The sequence below is a fragment of the Bos indicus x Bos taurus genome, chromosome 4 (genome assembly GCF_003369695.1).
Source record: "Bos indicus x Bos taurus breed Angus x Brahman F1 hybrid chromosome 4, Bos_hybrid_MaternalHap_v2.0, whole genome shotgun sequence".
In the NCBI taxonomy this organism is placed as follows: domain Eukaryota; kingdom Metazoa; phylum Chordata; class Mammalia; order Artiodactyla; family Bovidae; genus Bos; species Bos indicus x Bos taurus.
Genome location: NC_040079.1, coordinates 108,866,063 through 108,887,021, shown reverse-complemented (window position 1 = coordinate 108,887,021; position 20,959 = coordinate 108,866,063). Strand labels below are relative to the sequence as shown.

Below are 20,959 nucleotides of genomic sequence, written 5' to 3'. Positions count from 1 at the left end.
TCTTTACAATTTCCATTCTCACTTGTCTTTGTTTTAATGTTTTTATTGGATGGATATATGCAATCAACCATTTTCATTTCATCTGATTTTCCTTCTGATAAACTTATATACTGTGCCCATATGGACACCATAGTCTAAAACATACATCCACAGAATAACAGAGGCACATTTAAATCAATGGGATTTCTCAGGGTTTTACCATTAGTGGGATTGTGGTGTGGGATAGCAGAAAGAAGGTTTGGGGTTCACATAAAATTGTGGGTGAGAGGTAACCAAAAAATGCTTTGGGCTGTGAATAGAACTAGGCTCAAGCCCCAACTTCGTTACTAAACTAAATGGACTCTTAGCGCACATTTTAACCTGAGTTAAAGTTTTCTTTTCTATAAAATGAGGATCAAAATAATTATAAAATAGATAGCAGTTACTGACTGCTGTTTATCTTGTGTCATTCTTGACACTTTTCCTACTTTATAGTAAATCTGTAAATAATTCTTTAAGATAGAAATAATTCCTTCATTAAAGGAAGCGGAGTTAGCTAAGCGAGGCCAAAAAATGTTAATATGCGGTACATTCTGCTGTATCCTTTAAAGCATGTACTGCATCATACAGTATTGCTGCTGCTGCTAAGTCGTTTCAGTCATGTCCGACTCTGTGCAACCCCAGAAATGGCAGCCCACCATGCTCCCCCGTCCCTGGGATTCTCCAGGCAAGAACACTGGAGTGGGTTGCCATTTCCTTCTCCAATGCGTGATAGTGAAAAGTGAAAGTGAAGTCACTCAGTCGTGTCTGACTCTTTGCGACCCCATGGACTGCAGCCTACCAGGCTCCTCTGTCCATGGGATTTTCCAGGCAAGAGTACTGGAGTGAGGTGCCATTGCCTTCTCCCATGAGTGGGGATCAAATGAGATACTGAATGTGAATTTACTTCCTAGATGCTGTGTGCTTCACTCAACCCAGGCTTAGGTGTTTTGAATATGAAGAGGGCTATATTGTAAAGATACGTGTATTCACTGATACCATTTTCTTTCAAGTATAACCTGTTTCCTTGAAAATTTTTAAAAAACTATAAAGTGGTACTTACTAGCATAAGGGTTAATCTTGGGAAATTTTACAGAGTTTGCTTTCTGTACCACTCTTCATTCCTAGCAGCATTCTTTTTCAGAAAAGCCTTGATTTCAAATTTATTAATAAGTACAATTCCTCTCCCATTGTCTCCAGTGTGAGGTAGGGGACATAGGGTTGATGAATTCATAATTTTTAAATAAAGAGTCTTTTTAAAAACCTGTCATCAACTGTTATCATCATTAGATTAAAAAGAATGGATTTTTTTTTTTTTTTTGCTCCAGAAAGGAATGAATATATCTCTGAACAAAGCTCAATCCTTTAAATTGAACACACTTGTTGGTAGGACAAACTCTTGACATGCTCTTTGAGCTTTTTAATTTTGCTGCCAGACAGTGAAACCTCATCATGGATCCACATGGGTCATCAGATGAAAGTTGAGAACTCCTATTTTAAAGACCATGTGGGACTGTGAAAAAATCATGACTGAGCAGCAGACAGACCTGGGTGAGAAAGCATGTTCTGCTTTTCATAGCACAGGATGGTGTGCGGCTCTACCATGGGCTCTGCAGTTTGACTGTTTGCATTTAAATCTTGCCTCTGCTTCCAGTTACATCATCTTTCCTTATGTCCCTAAGGCTCATTATTCCCAGGAAGTAAAAAGAATATAATAATAATGCCTTGATTATTATGAGTATTAAATGGGATAATTCACTTAAGAACATAGTAAGCCCTCCAAAATGTTAGTTTTAAAATTAATCTGTTGTTAACATATTATTAATAATTATAATTATCTTTATTTCTTTTATTATTATTCATTTATTTAGCTTCTTTGATTTTCAGCTTACCTATCTGTAAAATGGAAATTAAAATAGCTAGCTTGCAGGATTGTTGTGGAGCCTAAATGAGACAATCCGTGTTGGTGCATGCTGCTGCTGCTGCTAAGTCGCTTCAGTCGTGTCCAACTCTGTGCAACCCCATAGATGGCAGCCCACCAGGCCCCACCGTCCCTGGGATTCTCCAGTCAAGAACACTGGAGTGGGTGTGTTGGTGCATAGAATGGCATTTATCAAAAGCCCAATACATGGTAGTCCTTACTATTTTTTGTGGCATTTCCCTTCCACATTCCCCTAGTGCATGCACAGTTGGCAAGTGGTCCTTGACATCTCCAAGCCCCTCTATGGTGTTGTACTTGAAACTCTGTCCCAGCCAATCACTCCATCATCTATCTAAAAACTCACCTGTCCCATCTATTATTCCCTTAAGGTCCTGAATGCACCTGAAAGCAATTCCATCAGCAAACTGCCTTGGGAAAGTTTTGAATGTTATTTAAACAAGCACACTGAAAAATCCTAAAAGCAAAACACATTCGTGATTATCACTTAAAAACTCAGCAATACCTATTTCAGAGCTCAGCTTAAAAGTATTGTGAAGAGGAAAGAAAAAAGACAAGAGACTCAAAAAAAAATTTTTTTCCAGCTTGGAAACAATGAATAATGGTAAGACCAGATAAGATTGTTTTCTCTTCTGCCTAAGTCTATTTTCATGTCCATCAGCATGGACAACTTAGGGGGTCCCCCAAGGTGCCATCTAGCTTCCCACATTTCTACCTGCTAGTTATTACAGGGGTTATGTCTGGATCTCGACCCTTTCTTTTCTTTATTGTGGGGTGGTATCTGGCAGTTGTAGATGAGATCAAAAGGAAGGATAAATTCAGCTTATACGGCTATGATCTGATGGAGAATTCTCCTTGATAGAGAATGTCCTATTTTCTTTCTAATACATACCTCCAAATCTAAAAATTGTTCAATGCACCATGGTATGGAACTAGAACAGCTGTTTTTTACTGTTCCCCCAAAACATCTGACTAAGGGGATAAAGTGAAACATCTATGTGATACCGGAGGTGTCATATTTCCTTTATTTCTTCATCTATATGATGAAGGGGTTGGATTAGGACTGCTAAGATCTTCTCTAATTATCTGTAAGAAGATGCATACTAAGGAGTGGGGAAAAGGTAGTTTTAGAAGATTGATAAGTGACTGAGAAGAGGGAGCATGAGAGAAAGGTGTTACATTCTTTTGCAAATTCATCAAATACACAGGCAGGTCATGGACTAACTTAAAGGAGCATAACTAGGTGTTAAGACTCAATGAACTTTGGGAACAGGGACACATGACAAATGGATGGTGAGAGACAACTTTTATTGTCAAAACCTGGTGTTATTAAAACTTTGGGTTTTATTTTGAATCATTTAGCTGGGCATTTAAATAACTATGAAGAAGGACTTAAAAGTATTGTCCTTGTTATGCTAAGAGGTAGTACAGACTGGAAGGGGGCTGGGGAAAAATTGTTAAATCAACAAAGAAAGGTTCCATCTCACCTTTCCAGCTCCAATCTGTTATCATCAGAGTCAGTCTGCTCTTCTTCAGTCTGTAAGCCAGACTGTTCTTTGGCTTTCTGGCAGAGAAGAACTTAGGCTGGGATTAAATAAATTCTACAAGGCAATGTCTATGAAACTTCCGACTTCTGCTAAATTGATTAGGCTAATTTACCTCTCTGAAGGTTCCCTAAACAGAATAGGATGGTAAGTGCTCTGTTCTGCTACAGACACTGATCCATCTTCAAAAGTATTCAAGACAAGTTTCTGTGTTAAAGACCGAGTGATTTCTTTTTTTTTTTTTCTTTCTGTCCTCAGAGGATATTTTGTGTTAACTGAGGGTAATATAAATATTTCTCTGTAATATCTTGAGATTGATAAAGGGCAAAGATAATCCTGAGTCCTTTTATTTTTCTTGAGTACTTAGAATGTAGTATCACATCAAATTAGCACAATAAATATTAAGAGTAGATTTTCTTTTCCAACTAGATTGAAATAAAATAAAACTGCTTCTCCTTGTGCTGTATATACATTTCCCCCCCTCCGTGAATGTGATTACACTTCATACTACTTTAGAGGATTAAACCTTCTTCTTTTAGAGTACATTCGTTTCCCTTGCCTCTAAAATGATAACCTACTGCTGGAAAAATGACCTGATTCACAGTGAAATTGGATAGGCTAATGTGAAGCAGTTAGGTTCTAGATCAATATTCTGTGAAATACCCCATAAACATATGTTTTCCATTCTTTCTTTCATTATTCTTAAAATGAGCCTTAACAGTGGAGGGGAAAAAAAGCTTTAGACTGAAACATATCACATAATAGCATATGTGAAAAATTAAAAAATAGTAAACAAAAGAGCTAAAATTGATATTAGAAAGGAAAATAACTGCAGATATGGTAAATAAACTAAAAACATATCAGAGATGGTAAATAAAAATCACTTGCAAAAGGCTGAGCAGCTTGAACATGGAAATACACACAGATTTTCCTTTGACTATCTGAACAGATTCCCCACCCCCTGCAAGCAAGTACACAGAGTGCCAAAGTGGTCATCTCACAGGGAAGTAAGACCATTCACAACACATGGAAAAGTGTTGCCATGCTCCAAAATAGATCTTGGAAAGTTTATCATCTTCAAGGGAGTGAATAGGAAACTTGACCATTTTTAGACTGATTAAAATTCAATGTATTTGTACTCGCCATTTTTAGAGCATTTTTTTTTCCCTCCACATCATTAAAACCCTATCTATCATGGGTTTCTGACTAATTTTCACATAAGTAATCAAGACATAGTTTTGAAATGCTATTTAAAACTATATTTTGCTAAGACAAAATTTTGCTTTTGTTTTTAAGTAGAAATTGCACCTTAGAACAAAGTTTTCGCATTTGACTCTGCTTTTTATGAATGAGATGTCAACTTGGCAAAGCATAGTTTCCCCTTCTTATAAACCACAGTGGAATACTATCACGTCAGGTGCATCCTATGACCGCTGGAGAGATTAAGATTTAGAACAAATAAGGAAAACCACTTCCATTTCTTTAATTTTCTAAAAAGAGAGAAATCCATGGATCCCCTGTTGAAAAAAATTTTAAAGTGAAAGACATTTTCCATTATTTATTTATTAGATTTATTTTATTGAAGTATAGTTGTTTATAATGTCGTGCTGACATTTTACATCATGATAACAACACTTTGACTGTAAAGCTTTTAACATAAATGTACAATAAACACATTTTTCTTTTAGGATTTACTTACTCTCTGAAGCCAGACCTCCTTCATTTTCCAATTCTGTCCTGGGTTGGATGTGTGTTCTTCCATAAGTAACTTACCTCTACCTGCTTTCGTTTCCTTATTGTGCAAAGGGGATAATAATTGTACCTACCTGAGAGTGTTGCTATGAACATAAATATATTAATATCTATAAAAGGCTTAGAACATTACTGGCTCATAGTAAGTGCTATGTAATTATTAGATGTTATTATCATTATTGAAATATTTCAATAAATCTATTTTATAACCAAGCTTCCTTGAAAATTTTTAATACATACTTTCCCTGAAAATGAAAAATTACACACTTTGTCGTGAATCAGATTTTGGTCAAAGTTTCACATTGGACTTTGTTCCTGTCAGTTACAACACCAAAACTTAATTCCTAAGAACCTACCATGTACAAGTTGGTTATTGTGACAGAATGCCTTTTTTTCAGCTAGGTTTGCATATTGCAACTTGAAATACTTAGTGAAAAATCCTATTTGAACCAAAGAATTCATGGAAAGTTCTTCAGCATTTTACTTAGAATTGCCTGTCTTTATATACAGGCAGCAAAGCAGGTAGGTGATAATCTTGGTTGGTAAAAATTACAGATTCAACCAAGGCTGTGAACAGAAGATATAATTATGAATATTTATAAAAATGATTAGATTTTTTAAGAAAACACATATCCTCCAAAGCGATACAGACTAAAATTAGCTCTTACAAGCCTGAATATGGTTCTGTCTCAGCAAGTACCAGACCCATTTAGACTCATGAATATGACATCATACGGTTGATCCCACTGTGAACAGCTGTATCTAAGAGGAAACTTGAAAATGATCAAAAAGGCCCACCTGCCCCAAGCCACCCTTGCATCAGTACTTAAAGTTCCTGTTATTATCTTAACTTTCTGAAAACGCAGATTTCCCAAAGATTTTCAGCAGGGTATTAAGAACTGGTGTATCACAAAAGGGTCTTGTGGCTGTGTAAATTGAGAAATGCTGTGAGGACAAGATTAAATGAATATATACCTTCATTTGTTAAATAGATATTAATCGAGTGCTGGAAATAAAAAGAATCAACAGGACAGACCCGATGGGCTTTATATTCTAATGAAGGTGATAGAAAAGAGACAAGAACAGAGAATAAAATGATTATGAACTGTTCTAACTATTAGGACATAATCACGGAGCTGAGAGAGAGATATGAACAGGGCAACACATACTTTAGAAAGCGTGATTGACTGTGGTGGGCCTCTTTGAGGGAGTGACATTTAAGCTAAGGTTTGAAGTAAGGGAAGCAGCTAGAGACGTGAACGTGAGTGAAAGAGCATCGCGGACGGAGGGAAGAGCTCCTGTGGAGGGTGTGAGGAGGAAAAAGACGTGTTGTGCTCTGGTGAATGGATCGAGCTGAGTGCGGTGGACTGAGAGGTCCAGGTAAATGGATTGGGAGCAGTGAGGCTGGGACATCCAGGTGACAGAGCACTAGAGGCCACGACAAAGAGTGGGGCAGCAAGGGCACGGGTGTGGTGGGAAGCCCTTAATGATGATGCATGGGGGGATACCTGCTCTGATCTACGTGCTAGGAGTTTACTTCAGGTGTGAGCAGAGACTATGTAGGGGAGGGGTGCAAGGCCCAGTGAGCAGGCCAGCCAGGAGCCAGGGGAGCGGCCCTGGCAGGGATGACCCTGGTTGGTTACACTGCCCGCGGAGGATACAGGGCAAATAGGACTTCGAAGCTTTTAATATGCTCCAGGGTAGCATCAAGCTTCAAATTTGATACTAAAGATCCAAACTGATTGGTCAAATAACACATGTCAGTGAATGCCAGGTTCAAGAATTACCTCCTGAATCATTGATAACGTGATTGTTTTTTTCTTGAAGACAGCAGGATTTATGCCACTACTAGATAATCTGCAGATGGCAGGGTTTGTAGGAATAGGGTAAAAGAAAAGCAATTGATTTGGGGGTTGGTGCAAAAGGGAGTTGAGGGGGAGACTGTGGAAAGACAAGCAGTGGGGCTTTTTCTTAGGAGAACAGGTTTCTGGAATAAAGGGGAACACCGTGAGCAGTAGGGCTTTGGGAAAGTAAGGGAAGGGAGGGGGCTCCAGAGACAGGCTGCGCCTCTTATGGAATGTAGCCCAGGGCCACTCTTATTCATGTGTTTAATGCTCCATGTGGTCATCTCTAAGTACATTCATGCAAATATTTGCCTGCAAATGTTCATGACTCCCTGCCTCTTTGCAGACTCTTCAGGGAGAGCACTGGACTTGGAGTCAGAAGGCTGGAGCTTACAGGGCAGCACCGTCATCTACTGGTGGAGAACTACGCCATTTCTGCCTCAGTCTGCTCTTTAGTGAAAGCGTTCAACTCCACATCAAAAATATGGATAAAATATTAGCTACCGAGAAAACGTATGGCATCACTTCAAATACTAGGAGTGCCTTTTCACAAATTAAAATGCAGCTCAGAGAGACGACTTCCAGCGTTGATATATGCTGACTCCAAGTTGCCACTACTCAAATCTGCCCCAATTATTAACACTTCAGCAGCTAAGAAGAAAGGCCAAGTTTCTCATTGACCTTCTATTCACTAAAATGATATACCTAATTTGCAAGAATATACGTTTTCCTCATTGGAGGCAATAAAATCATTCTTGTTTTTGAATGGGGAAAAGAAGCAAGCCTGTAAAGTCTCGTTGTTCCTGAATTGGCCCTCGAGCAACAGTGATCACTCACCACTTTGCTGGGATTTTTGCTTTTGCCTTAATGCCGTCGTTGCAGTCTATATGACGTTAGGGATGAAAAAGTGTTCTAATATTGTCCTGACCTTTTAGCCCTGTGGTGGGTCCAGGGAATGAGGTGTTAAAGCAATCTGCATTATTGTGCTCTCTGTGCCGGAACTTCTCTGAATCTTGGGCTAAACAGATCCCACCTCAATGTCCATAAACACTGACATTTTCTACACTCTCCTGCTTGTAAGAATTCTGTCTGTCAGACTTAAGGTTAGCAACAAATAATTATGCTGAAGTTTGGGTTAATTAATGTATGAGTTGAGTCCATTTGAAATTTAAATTTGGCAGCAATGCACGTCACCTATCCTTTTTTCCCTTGTTGCCCAAGTTGACTTCATGAAAACCCCACCAGAGAGGAAATTTCTAAAAAATGGCAGAATTTTCCTTTAAAAATTATCATCAAAGTGATAATTTTTTCCTAGTCTAGTCCTGGGGTAAGTGCTATTACTTTTGGGCTCCAGAAAGGGATAAATACAGTTTTCATAGTCAGCTGACACCAAATTCCTATTTGTTTACAACAAATTAATTTGCTTAGTTCATAGAAATAGGCTGGGTCAGACATAAAAGCCTAAAGTCCTAGAAGAACTAATGTCACATTTCACTGCTGTGCAGGAAATTCCTACGTACATACATAGCTACCTAGAATGCCCACTTGGCATATGGCGTGAACCAGGGGAGGCTTAGGAACGCAGGCGAATGCGTCCAAATTCCTGGGCGTTGGTTACTGTGAGAGGCTTAGTTCCTAAAACCCTAGTGGGTGTGAAAACTGAGCTTGACACCTCCAGAGAGACTGACTTAAATGTCCATGGAGAGGCGCTCCCCATTCCATTGGTTATTAAAGGCTCCGATCATTTAAGACAATTCATATATACAATTCTAATAAAAGATGTCTAAGTTGTCATCAAAATTTCATTTGACTGCAGTTGTGAAATAAACCAACCTTTTGGCATTAGGCAAGCAGGCTTGAGTTCCAGCTCTGCCGCTTCCCGAGAAGCATGGTGAGCCTCATTGGCTGTCTGTGTCTCTGCTTCCTCACCTATGGACTGGGATCGATAATCTTCCATAGGGCTGTCATGAGAAGTGATGGCACATCACTCTCTCTAGCACAGTAGGACTTCAATGAATTATAGCTGCTTCGTAATTATTTTATTTATATTCCTAACGTGTTAAAGGTACTAACTTGCTGATGATCAGTTATTCAAACAGTTGAGAATTAATTGCTCCCAGGATGCCAGTCCATATTGGTAACATGAGAGAGGTCAGTTCTATTTTTTTCCTTTTGTACAGAAAATAAATACTACTTAAGTAGCTTCCGCCTAGTGCAAGAAGCATGGGAGAAGTAGAAGAATCCACTTTGTGATTAATAAAGTATAAAGAGGCCGGTGGGAAATGCTTATGCATGCCTAAACAAAATGCTACGCTCTGAATAGGTAAGTTCTGTTTTAAATGCTCAATGAAGAGAACAGAGTTGGCTCTTCCAATCAACACCAACTCAATCCGGAAATAAGAGTGTGGGTGTAAGAAGCTTTGAGATGTGAATGGGTTATTGATTTGAGAGAGAAGGAGCTAAAATCTGTAGCAATATTGAGCTGATACCATAAAACTGGAAAAACTTAAGCCTCAATGTAACAAAAATAATTACAGGGGGAAAAACAAAAGCATGGCCATGTTTAGGTAAATTTAACCCATTTCACGAAGAGAAGAGATGGTTTCTTGTGTGTGCTGGATATGGGATAAATATGTGAATGTCCTTTTTAATGTAGTAGGGAAATTTAAAAAAAACCAAGATATTCCAGAAAACGGAGAATAAAATGCCATTAAACAAATATAAAATGGTATACTTTGTGATCCAAAATTGGCATCTTTCACTTGTATAATTCACCTGTGCAGCTTCTAAGTACACACATATTCTGGGAGACATTTGTGTGCTGAAAGGGGATATTTCTAGACTGCAATATTTGCAGGGAGGGGAGTTATAAAACTCATATTTTCCCCCACTACACTGTTATATCAAAGAGATTAAGAGTTTATGTCAGTGAATGAATGACAAAAGGGAAGAATACTTTATATACACAGAGGCACACACACAGGTGTGCATGCATGCTACCCCTGGAAGCCCCAAGGAAAGAGATGTCACAGGGTGTGATATTATATCTTGCTTGAGAGCAGGGGAATTGACCACTGGAAAGACTTAAAAAAGAAGCAATATTTAAGTTAAACTATAGGGAATTGTAAGAGTTCAAAAAGGGGAGAGAGAGTAAGGAGTATATATCAAACTGACTGAAATTGTCGTGTACACTCAATGCTTGCTTTTCCTCACTTCTCGTTCTTAGTTAAATCCAGTTGCAATCTCTCAATTCTTATCCCATTTGACTCACTCGCAACATTGAGTCTAGGTGCCTGCCCACTTCATCCTCTCTGGCTTCCCTAATACGACATTTTCTTGTGTTTCTTCCTTTCATCTAACCTTTCATCTCTATTGCAGGCTCATTTTCCACTGACCCTTAAAAAATAGGCTTTCTCAAATAGATGTTCTTACTTTTGTGCTTGCTTTTGTCCCTTCATTTTTGACTCTTTTTTTTTAACTTCTCTATAGGCTATATCCTCCATTCCTACACCATCAGCTGAAATAGCTATATGATTGTCTCCCAAACCTGTACCTTTAGTACAGAATTATCTCTTGAAACACATTTCTATATCCACTTCTATTGGACATTGCCACGTGGATAAGCCAAATGCATTACATTTCTAATTAAATTCTTTATCTGCCTTTCCCAAAATATTACTTGTCCTATGTGAAGGACATCCATCTCTCCTGTAATCTCTATAATCTCCTATAATCTGAAAGAAACTTGAAATTGATCACACAATGGTTCCTTTCCCTCACTTTTCCTAGTTCACATTTCTATCATTCATCAACTACCCTTGCAGACCCCTGTAAGCTCCTGTTTTTGTTTTGTTTGTTTTTTCCTTTTTCTTTTCTATCTCCACCTAGGTGACTCTAATTGTTTCTCCTCTCTGTTACTGCAGAAGGTATTTTGATTAGTCCTGGCAAGTTCGGCAGGGTCACAAGAAGCTTCCATGCCGCTGTGCTAACGGGTTTGCATTTCGTCATGAGGACAATGGGGATCCTTGAAAGAGCTAAAAGCGGACTTTTAAATAATCAGATCTGCCATTTTGGCACATCAGTCTGGCTGAAAGATAGGAAGAGTATTAGAATCGATACAAATTAAGAGGGTGGCAGATTCCGTACTGCTCTAATATCAAGTTGGCTCGGCAAGACTAGATCTTGTTGGAGCTGTAGGTGTTTCTCCCCTGACCCCGAGCCTTCGACTCCGTGTCCTGCATCGCAGGATACTTTCTGGGTGCCTCTGGATACCTGTGGCTTCTCGCAAATCACCATGTTGGCTCAAGCCTTTGGGGTTTTTTACTGTCTGGTGTCCTGCCTATAACACAGCTCATCTATTCCCCTGCTTATCTGGCTCATTGTTTTGTCACTTAAATGCTGAATCATGTCCCCATTTAGGGTCACCTCCCTCGGAATGCTTCCACGGTGTCCAGCTCGGGGTTGTTCCTCCCTGGGCAGCGCTCACTGGCGTTTCTCTGTTAGAGTACTTACCCCACGGGTCCGTGATTGTCTGTTGCGTTGTCTGACTCTTCCAGTCCCCCGTGAAGCCAGGAAGTGTAATTTGTCACAATATGCCCGGACTAGGACGGCAATGGGCATTTAGTAAACATTTATTGAGTTTTTAAATGTGGACAAAGCTATGAGAATGGTAATTTGTTAGACGTGTTACTGGGGAATGTTGAATATGTTCTGAAGGACAGGGGAAGGTGATATTTGAAATGACAAATTCTGAACTACCAGACAAATAAAAGGCAAGAATTGGGGATGGGGTTTCAGGAAAAAAACTAAAACTAGAGTAAAGCAGCTCTGCAAATAAACCATTAATGTAAAGGGGCCCCCTCCCACCCATACCCCAATTCTGAAGCAATAAAATATCAATTCAAAATGCCCGCTGAAAATTTTCATAAGGGCTGGAAATGAAGGAGAGACTGGATTCAATTTTTGTGCCATCACTATGGCTTTGGAACTGGAATTAAGAAGCTGTTGAGGTTTTCTACTTGGCTTAGATGGGAAAGATAAAATGAGATGACATCATGAAAGCTCTTCCATGCTAGGCTGGAGTGGTTCTAAGTCTTAGGCTCCCAGGGCAAGCACTGAATAATTACGAATCCAGGGTGACAAAATGGGAGCGTAGAAAACAAGTCTGACCGTGTGTGTAACACTGAATGCGTTACAGAGAGACTAAACGTGGCTGAATATTAGGGGGACATTTAAGTATTTTGTTAAAGGTAATAAAGCTTAAATGAGAGGGGTGGCAGTGAAACTACGCAGAAGAAAAATGCAGCCTCCATGAGAAAAATCTGGAGTAGCCTTGAGAGTGGATAAGACAGAAGCAAGATACACATTTGCAAACAGAAATTTTAATGAAATAGAATGGTTAAATACTGATCACAAAAGCAGAAAATATTTCATGGAGGCAGATACTTTATTTCTTTGAGAAATAGCTCCTGGGTTTAGAGTATTTGTATTATTCCTCTACAGAGAATACCAATTCATACGCTACTTTTAATAAAGAGAGGTTTTTCATTTGAACAGAGACATAATCTTATACTTCAGGTACCCAGAGAAACCCTGGGGTATCCTGCAGTGCAGGTCAAGGGCATGGAGCCGAAGGCACAGTGGGAGAAGCACAGTCAGCTTCCATGAGAAATGGTCTTGCAGAGCCGGCTGGTTGGCTGGGTATTAGACACCTTTAACTGCACTCCTTGATCCACGCTTCTGACCATAAAAATTTTTTTTCTTTTAAGGAAAAAAAAGCACTAAACTGCATTCCATACAGACAACACCCTTTTTGGAAAAACAATTCAAGAAAACTGTACTTAAAAAAAAAAAAAAAAGAAAACTGCACTTGCAAATATTGAGAAATAGATTCTGATGACATTTTCTATCAATTCTTCCCCTCTCAATTCTTCATTGCTAAAATAAACATATGAAAACTTAACACCTTTCCATATTACTAGTTTTCTACATTCACAAAGTGAAGCCAGAAACATAAATTAATATTATTTTCTGTGTTTTGATAGAATTAATAACAAGTTAATACCATGGTGACAACACAAAATATTGTCACTTGGTTTGTAATACTCATTTGTAATTTGTTTTGTAATACTTATTATATAGACCTCTATAAGGTCATATCAATATTGAAAAGCACAAAGTGGTCACATAAAATAATGCTTTTAATTATAATTAAAGTTGAGTAAAATCTCATACCTGAGTGGAATATTACTTATGTATTGGTCATTCTCTATTGACCTTGAGGACAGGTCCTTATTTGTCGAGGTACCTTCAGGCTTAATGGAATGCTTGGCATATCATAAATAATCACAAATATTTTTTGAATAAATGACATTTAAAAAATATAGCACTTACATAGAACCTACTATGAACCAAGCACCTACTCAAAGTGATTCACAACATTAATTCATTTAATTCTCATTAGAAAAACCTGATTTCATGAAGAGAATTAAGATACGCAAAGGTTATATAATTTGCCGCAAACCATACAGATTCTTCTAGAAGATGGTAGAGTCAGGCATGAAACTCAAGGAGAGCCCTGTCAGAATCTGTGTTCTTAATACTGCTTTGTGAAAAATGCTGTCTTTAAATTAAATAGATGTACATATATAAATATATGTATTAACTATATTTTATAACAGCATTGAACTTAGAAGAAGACCAGGGTTCAAACACATATTAGATTTACTCAGTTTGTGGCTTTGGACAAGTTCATTAACCTAATGAGTTAATTTCCTTATAGGTAAAATCAAAAGAAAAGCTGGTACCTCACAAGGCTATTGTAAGCTTTAAAGAAAATAATTTATGTGAAAATACTAGACTATAGTCGGCACCCGGGTTATGCTATTTGGTGTGCCGAGAAACACGGTACTATTTTCTTCTTTTCTGCCTTCAAAAGGGTACATATTTGCATATTACACATCATATAGATCTTAGCAAAAATGAGATCAAATTCTGTATTTGGTAAAACATTGTTTCCCGTAGCTCTTAAAACTAGAATTAATTTATTAAACCATTTTCTGGACAGTCAGATAAGCTTCAGACTCAATAGATTGTTTTTTAGAAAAAAAAAGAATATTTTTTTTTATCAGAAACCATTATGGTTTAAACATCTACAATCAACAGTGGAAAAAATATATATTTCTTCTATTTGGGATATTAGGTTATAAATATTAAAAATAAAATTAGACCCACAATAGAACATATGGCATTTATGTTCCAAGACTCTCCGACATAACCCGACTCTACCAAACCCGACGGGAACCGCCTCGGTCAGTGGTTCCCAACCATGGCTGCAGATTACAATCACGTTAAAGAACCCATCACAATGTAAACCCCCTCATCAGATAATCTGATTTAATTGGTTTGAGATAGGGTCTGGGCATCCTTTTTTTTTTTGCAAGTTCTCCCATTGATTCTAATTTGCAGCCTGAGTTGAGAACACTGGTTTAGGTTATCATTGAACACATCACCAGTCTCTTATTTCCATTTCATTTTTACTCTAATAAAAACCAGCAGTAGATAATATTTTCATTCATGTCAACATTGAAAGAATCTGAGAAGTTCACTAAGAATAGAGTTTTCTTTGACTTCGAGCATCATGAAACAAAACAACTCTAAGATTATTTATATGTTCTTATGAATAACTTATAATAAGGATTTCATGTTTACCATATTGGGTATGTCGGTATGGTCAATAAATAACCTTAGAGTACTTTACAAGGATTGACTATTATTCTTGTGGCTATAGTTTCTGAAATTAACTGTAGATTAGAGGCATGGAACCAAAGCAAACCCCGACCAATGGATGTTTTGACTTATGTTAAAATACTGAGTAGAAATGAGTGCCCACTGAGAATACTGACTTCAACTGCAAAGCTGTTTTGCAAAGCTAATCACCTTAGACCCTCTCATAATGCCAGCATAGAAAACCAGCAGTTCTGACCTTTTAAAGCTGGGTTCCAACTGGACACAGACTAGGCTACCAACATGCTATTACAAATGATACTTTATAAATCCCACAACACTAAAGCCATTCCTACAACACTAAAACCACTAAAATCCCACAACACTAAAACCATTCCTACCATTGTCTCTAATGGTAAGTGAAGGTTGCCCAAATATATGGACCATTTGTTTTTCTATTACCATTTAAGATACACTCAAACTTAGACACTCTGCTTTCTAAAGATTAGCTTCAGAAACTACGTGGCCACACTTTGGTTTATTTTGAACATTTCACTTTCCATCACCCAATAATGCAACAAATAACCTCGAATAGATGATTTGGTTCAGGTTAACTACGGCAGTCAGGGTCTCCTGAAGATCGGCGATGGAACCCTGCCTTCTAGTTTGCAAGTACTATGTAATATTAGGTTAAAGCTTTCAGACGGAAATTTTCTTAGTTCTGCAAAATATAGCCTGAATAATGGGTTAAAAAGCTAACTGGATAGTTAATTTTTGACTTTGACTGGATTTCCTTGGACCACAAGGAAAATGAATGTTTCGGGAAGATAGAACTAATATGTTAGAGCTTTTCTTGAAGTCTTTCACCCGGCCTTGGAAAGAGCATCATGAAAGAAAGAGTACCCTTTTGGAAACTATGCACACAACATATTTTTCCTAATAGGTGTGAAGAATGGCTGCTATGCATAAATGATTGTTGAAAATAATTCTCTGTAAAACATGACTTAACAAGTAACTCCATTGACCACTGGGCTCATTACCAATATCGAGAACAACCAAGACACAGCATGTAGACGCCAGTATCATCTGTTTGTTAGTTAATAAACATCTCTTAGAAAAAATCCACAGCATTCAGCCCCTCATTGGGTAATTTTTCAGACTCAGGAAGCTGAAGAATGAAACTTTTAAGGGAAATTGATATTAACAGCAGAGTAAAACTCACACACAATCAGAGGACTCTTCAACATGACACCCTGAGTTTCAGCACCTTCCCAGGACAACTAGTTTTGCTTTAATCAAGGGTAAGGAGAGGCGACTGAGACTAAGCCGACCCTAATCAGACCCTCAAACATCGCAATAAAACTGCAGTTTTGTAATCAAAACCCAAGGTACCTAATGCATCTCCACCATACCCCGGAACATCCTAGAGCTTGGAATAAATCCCTCTCATTCCAAGACCCTCCTTACCTGGATTATTTTCTCTGAGTTGCTCTCCATGGTGGCTGGGTAGAAGCCAAGGGCGTTCGCAGGTGGTGGCTCCAGAGGCTCAGGAACTCAGGCTCCAGCGGGCATCTCCTGAGCTGGAGACGGCCGGCCGCCGCTGGGTGCGGTGCGGACGGTGCGTGAGCACCTCTCCGACCCAGGAAGGTCCGAGAGCGGCGCGGCGCAGCCCACCCAGAGCCTGGGGGGCTGGCCGTCCTAGTGGAGAGAAAACTACGCGTTAGTCCGGAGCGCTCTCTGTCTCGTCCCTCTCCTGATTTCCCGACACTTTAATTCTGCTTTAAGTGAGAGTTTACCCCTAACCCCAGCTTGTATTATAGGCTAAGAGGCAAACTGCCTTATCCCCGTGCTTGATTCCAACCTCCCCAAAGTCCAGGAGGCTCACCTTCCCGGCGCCTTCCCTTCCAGCAGTGAGCTGGACGCAAACTTCTGCCTACTTAAGTCTTCTCCTGCCCGCTCCCCCGCCCTACCCGGCCCGCCTCCACGTCCCCCTCCACCCCCCCGTGGAAGCAGAGGAGGTGGCAGCGGAATTGATGAGCGCCAGCCCCCCCTGTCCCCGAACCCTCCCGCCCCCGTCAGCCCGCTCCTGTCCCCGGAAAGGGAGGGGGAGCAGGAGAGCTCCAAGCGCCTCCGCAACAGCCCCCTGCCCCCCTGGTCCGCGAGTGGGGCTGGGCCCGCCGCCGCTCCCGGCGGGGGGCTCACCCCACGAGCCCCCCGGAGTGAAAGGCGGCGTAAACACGAAGAGCCTGAGAGGGACCCGAGTTAGACCTTGAGGAGGGGGCAACAGTCTGGGCTGGGGGACGGAGGTAGCATTTGGGGAGCCTTGTCCCCCTCCCCCAGAGGATGCCAATTCCGCAGGGGCGAGTTTCCAAAAGAACCCACCCCTGGAGACCGTGCCACCCCAGCTCCTTCAGCCACTGCTCAGGGGACAGCACCACCTGGGAGCCTGCGGAGAGAGGGTCCCTAGTGGGCGAGGTGGTGAAAGTGAGATGGAGGTGGGTGGGGAGACGGTGGGCTAGGCACTGGGGTCCTGAGAGGAAGCCGGGGAAGGAGCTGGGGTAAGGAGAGAGGCAGTGGGGGTCCGGAAAGTGCGGGCAGAGCGTTCAGACTGGGGCAGCTGTGCAGAGCTGAAAGCGCAGGCTGGATTAGAGGAAAAGCGCCCTTCATACGGGGGGCTGCTGGTGGGCACAGTGGCTTACCCGGAGTGAGGAAGTGAGGAAGACTGGGGTCTCGAGTGCCTCTCTCCCCCAACCCCCAGCCACTCCCAAAGCCTCTGATGCCAGGAGGAGCCTAGGACAACCCGATTCCAGGCTGGGCACTACTCCGGCTGGCGGGAGCGCTCTGAGAGGTGGGCAAGTTGGTTCCAAGGACGCACAGCCCTCAGCATCCTTTTGCCCAACGCTGGATAGAGCAAGGAAGCCGTGGATACTGTTTTTTTTTTTTTCTCCTAACTCTGTTCAAGGGACTCTGGGCTAAGAAAGCAACATCCCGCCTTGTCCCGGGACATCGAAGTGGCCGTGGACCGTCCAGGTTACTAACATTACCGCACTCAGCAAAAGAACTAACGGCAACAGCAACCAAATAGGACGGAAGAAAGCCAGACAGCAACACAGCACACTTTCCGGGACAGTCCGAGTTGCTCCCAAGCACTCAGGCGTCAGCGGTACCCTGTGAATGGGACTGCAACCTGCGCCCATCTGTTCTCTCATCCCTTCCCTGGAGAGATTACACTGTAGGCAAAAGGTGCGTGTGTTTCTGTCCTAATTTGAACTCCCATTTCCCACCCTCCGGGGGGGCTTCGGGCACCCCAAATTCATTTGACTGGGGGTTTTCAGGGGGAAGAGAGAGTCCAGGGACAGATTTATTAGGGGTTCATTGGGGTAAGGCAGACCTTATTAGGGGTTTTGTTTTTCCAGGCTCCTTCTCCCCTTCATAACCCACCCCCCTTCGCGCTGCCACCTCCAGTCTGGTGACCCAGAGGGCTGTGTGTGACTCACCGTGCATTCAAACCCTACAGCACCACCCCAGTGCAGGGGACTATCCCACAGTCCCTTCATTCTGAGGACCTAACTGGGAATGATGTATTTACCAGTAAAAAATATGACTAGGAAAGGTAGCTGGACCACTGGGAGAGGAATCTTGCAAAGGAACACACACACACACACACACACACACACACACAATAATACAAACAAGACCTGTACAAGAAATCTGAATTCTGGACGTAGATATGAATATTCCCTCTGTGCTTTGACTTTTTCCTGGGTTCAATAGCCCCCCGCTAACCATCTGGGGCTGACCAGCCGACACCTACCTGACCATGCCCTCCTTTGACACGTCTCTTACATAACATTCACTACCCTCTGCCAGTGCAAACAAGCAGAAAATTATTAAAGTTGTCTGAGTATCCCTTATGGTCAACTTCTGGGGGCCAAGCACTGAGCATTTCCCTATTGTAGCCCAAATCGTGGCAACAACATTGAATCAGTAAGAGTTTCTGCTAAGCGGAGGGTGTTGCGGTCCTCAGCATAGTGTTATCAAGCAAGCACAGGGAGATTCTTCTGTTGTAGGCTTATCCTCGGGCATCCATTATCACCGACTGGCAACTGGTATTCTGAGCAGGATGGTGCTTGGTTCTATAAAGCTACCAAAGGTGTCTAAGACCCTTAACTGTAACTTAGAGAGACAAAACAGAAGTCTAAGAATTAGTGAGAAAATGGCATGAGTGTTTTATAAAATAAGTCCAACTGTGTGTGGTATAAGCATAAGGGACCCAGATGAATTCAGGTGCTAATTGTAATTAGAGACAATATTGGAGGAAAATAAGAGAGTTCTCTGTAGGTAAATTTCAGGGAAGATGAAATAGGAGAAGTGGGATCAAAGATGAGGCTCTCTGGCCTCTCAAGAGGATAAAATTGACCGTCGGACACAGACATTTATTGAGTGCCAAAGGGGGTTGCACCTGTTAGAAGCACTTGGCGTTTACAGAGATTTAACTCTATTGCTGTCTGAACACTGTCAAAATATTTTCTAAAGTAGATACAGTGCTGTAGACCCTTGGAGGGTGGGTGTTAACCTGGGGATGGTCTGATAAGGGGACTCGGCAGTGTTTTTAGAAATACCGTGAGGCCGTTATAGAGTTCTGAAACCAATTTAGGAGGCACAAGCTACATTTAAAAAATGAAGTAGAATAGAAAATACAGAGTTCATCTCCTGTGACAGGTGTGAGCAAGAAACTTGTGTCTGTGTGTGTGTACTGAGATACAAAGTAAAGTATATTTCTTTTTCTCACAATCAAAATTATCTTAAGATACTTGTTTATAATAAGCCACACTTCAAATGGAATATCTTATATTTGCAAATAAGCCTTCAAATAAGATTAGTTAATCAAAAGGGCATTCAAGAAATAAGCATCTTAAAATGTGATAAACATTTCTGAAGTTTTCTCTGATTGCCTGTGACTTTTAAATTCTCTGTCTTTACGAGACTTTGCCCCTTTCCTTCTGTCCCCTTTCCTCTTTTTTAAAAAAAGATAGAGAGCTGAGTGACCTCTCAACCTTGTGTCTTCAGAACAAGGTTTCTCTTCCGCAAAACCAGGATTCTGGCTGTATCACTTTAATGCCATTTATGGTTTTAGACTCCACTGACTTTTCCATAAAATCATGAAATTTTTGAATTGCTGTGAGTGAAAGGAAGATTGCCTTTTATTAAAAACTAACTCTACTAAAGCTTGTTCTTGTTAAATATGATTATGTAAGGGAAGGTCACATTTTGGAGGGACTGAGAAAAGTCATGCATATAAAAATGTATGCATTTTGTTATATTTGGAAGAAAAATCACTTATCAGGATAGCTGCATTTGAGTTTATTCTTTTTTGAAAAGAAATTTAGAGAAGATTTCTGGCCTCTCTCAGGAACCCAATTCCTAGTTTAACACCCCAAACAACAAATTTTTCCTTACCTTGAAATACAACCCAGTCCCTCAACACACAATTCACTGCATATTCAATATTACCTTATGTCATGACACACTGGCCTATCTACCCATGGGGGAACCCCCAAAATACGATATGTAGCCCTTACCCTCAAGGAACCCACAATCTATTTGAGGATGTCTGTTTCTTCCTCTTTTAAGTTTCCTTCCAAATAGACAACAGCTGGTAATTATCCTTTATATAATTACCCTTCACAGCTTTATAGACCTCATCATGACAGAGAGAAGAATAATTCACCTTAATGAAAAACAAATATTTTCTTTTTAAAACAATTTGAACTTCCACCTGATAGATCAAGCTCTCTCTCGGGTAGGGTAGTCTCCGGCTTTGATTTTCTGTGTCTTTTCCGGAAATAGGAGACAATGCACTTGTGTCTCTTCCCTCTTCATCTTTCAAAGGGTATAGCAGAGTTGTGTTGCTCTGCAGACACAGTTGAGTCTCCTGGCAGAGAAAAAACAAATTTCACTTAAACTAGGAAGTGTCTTTCCAGATTGTAGTTACACAAACTTTACCTGGGTTAACTGTTAACTTTATGAATGACTAGCTCCCATTAGGAGGAGATGGTGGGGACATACACCATTAAGTGGCAGTAGAAACTTCTTGCCCCATGTCTGCTAAAGTTGGGAAATATCCAGCTATTTCC

At 40.5% G+C, this 20,959-nt stretch overlaps 1 protein-coding gene across 1 annotated transcript in view; it reads right to left on the bottom strand.

Moving 5' to 3' along the window:
- CALCR (calcitonin receptor) overlaps positions 1-16,790 on the bottom strand; it is a 111,356-nt gene extending 94,566 nt beyond the window's left edge. The window contains exons 1-2 of the mRNA XM_027540158.1: positions 16,708-16,790; positions 16,290-16,520 (exon numbers count right to left, since the gene is read on the bottom strand). Of these exons, the coding sequence (XP_027395959.1) occupies positions 16,290-16,319 (30 nt within the window). The 5' untranslated portion in view covers positions 16,320-16,520; positions 16,708-16,790. The remainder of the gene's footprint in view (positions 1-16,289; positions 16,521-16,707) is intronic.
- Positions 16,791-20,959: the final 4,169 nt, after the last annotated feature.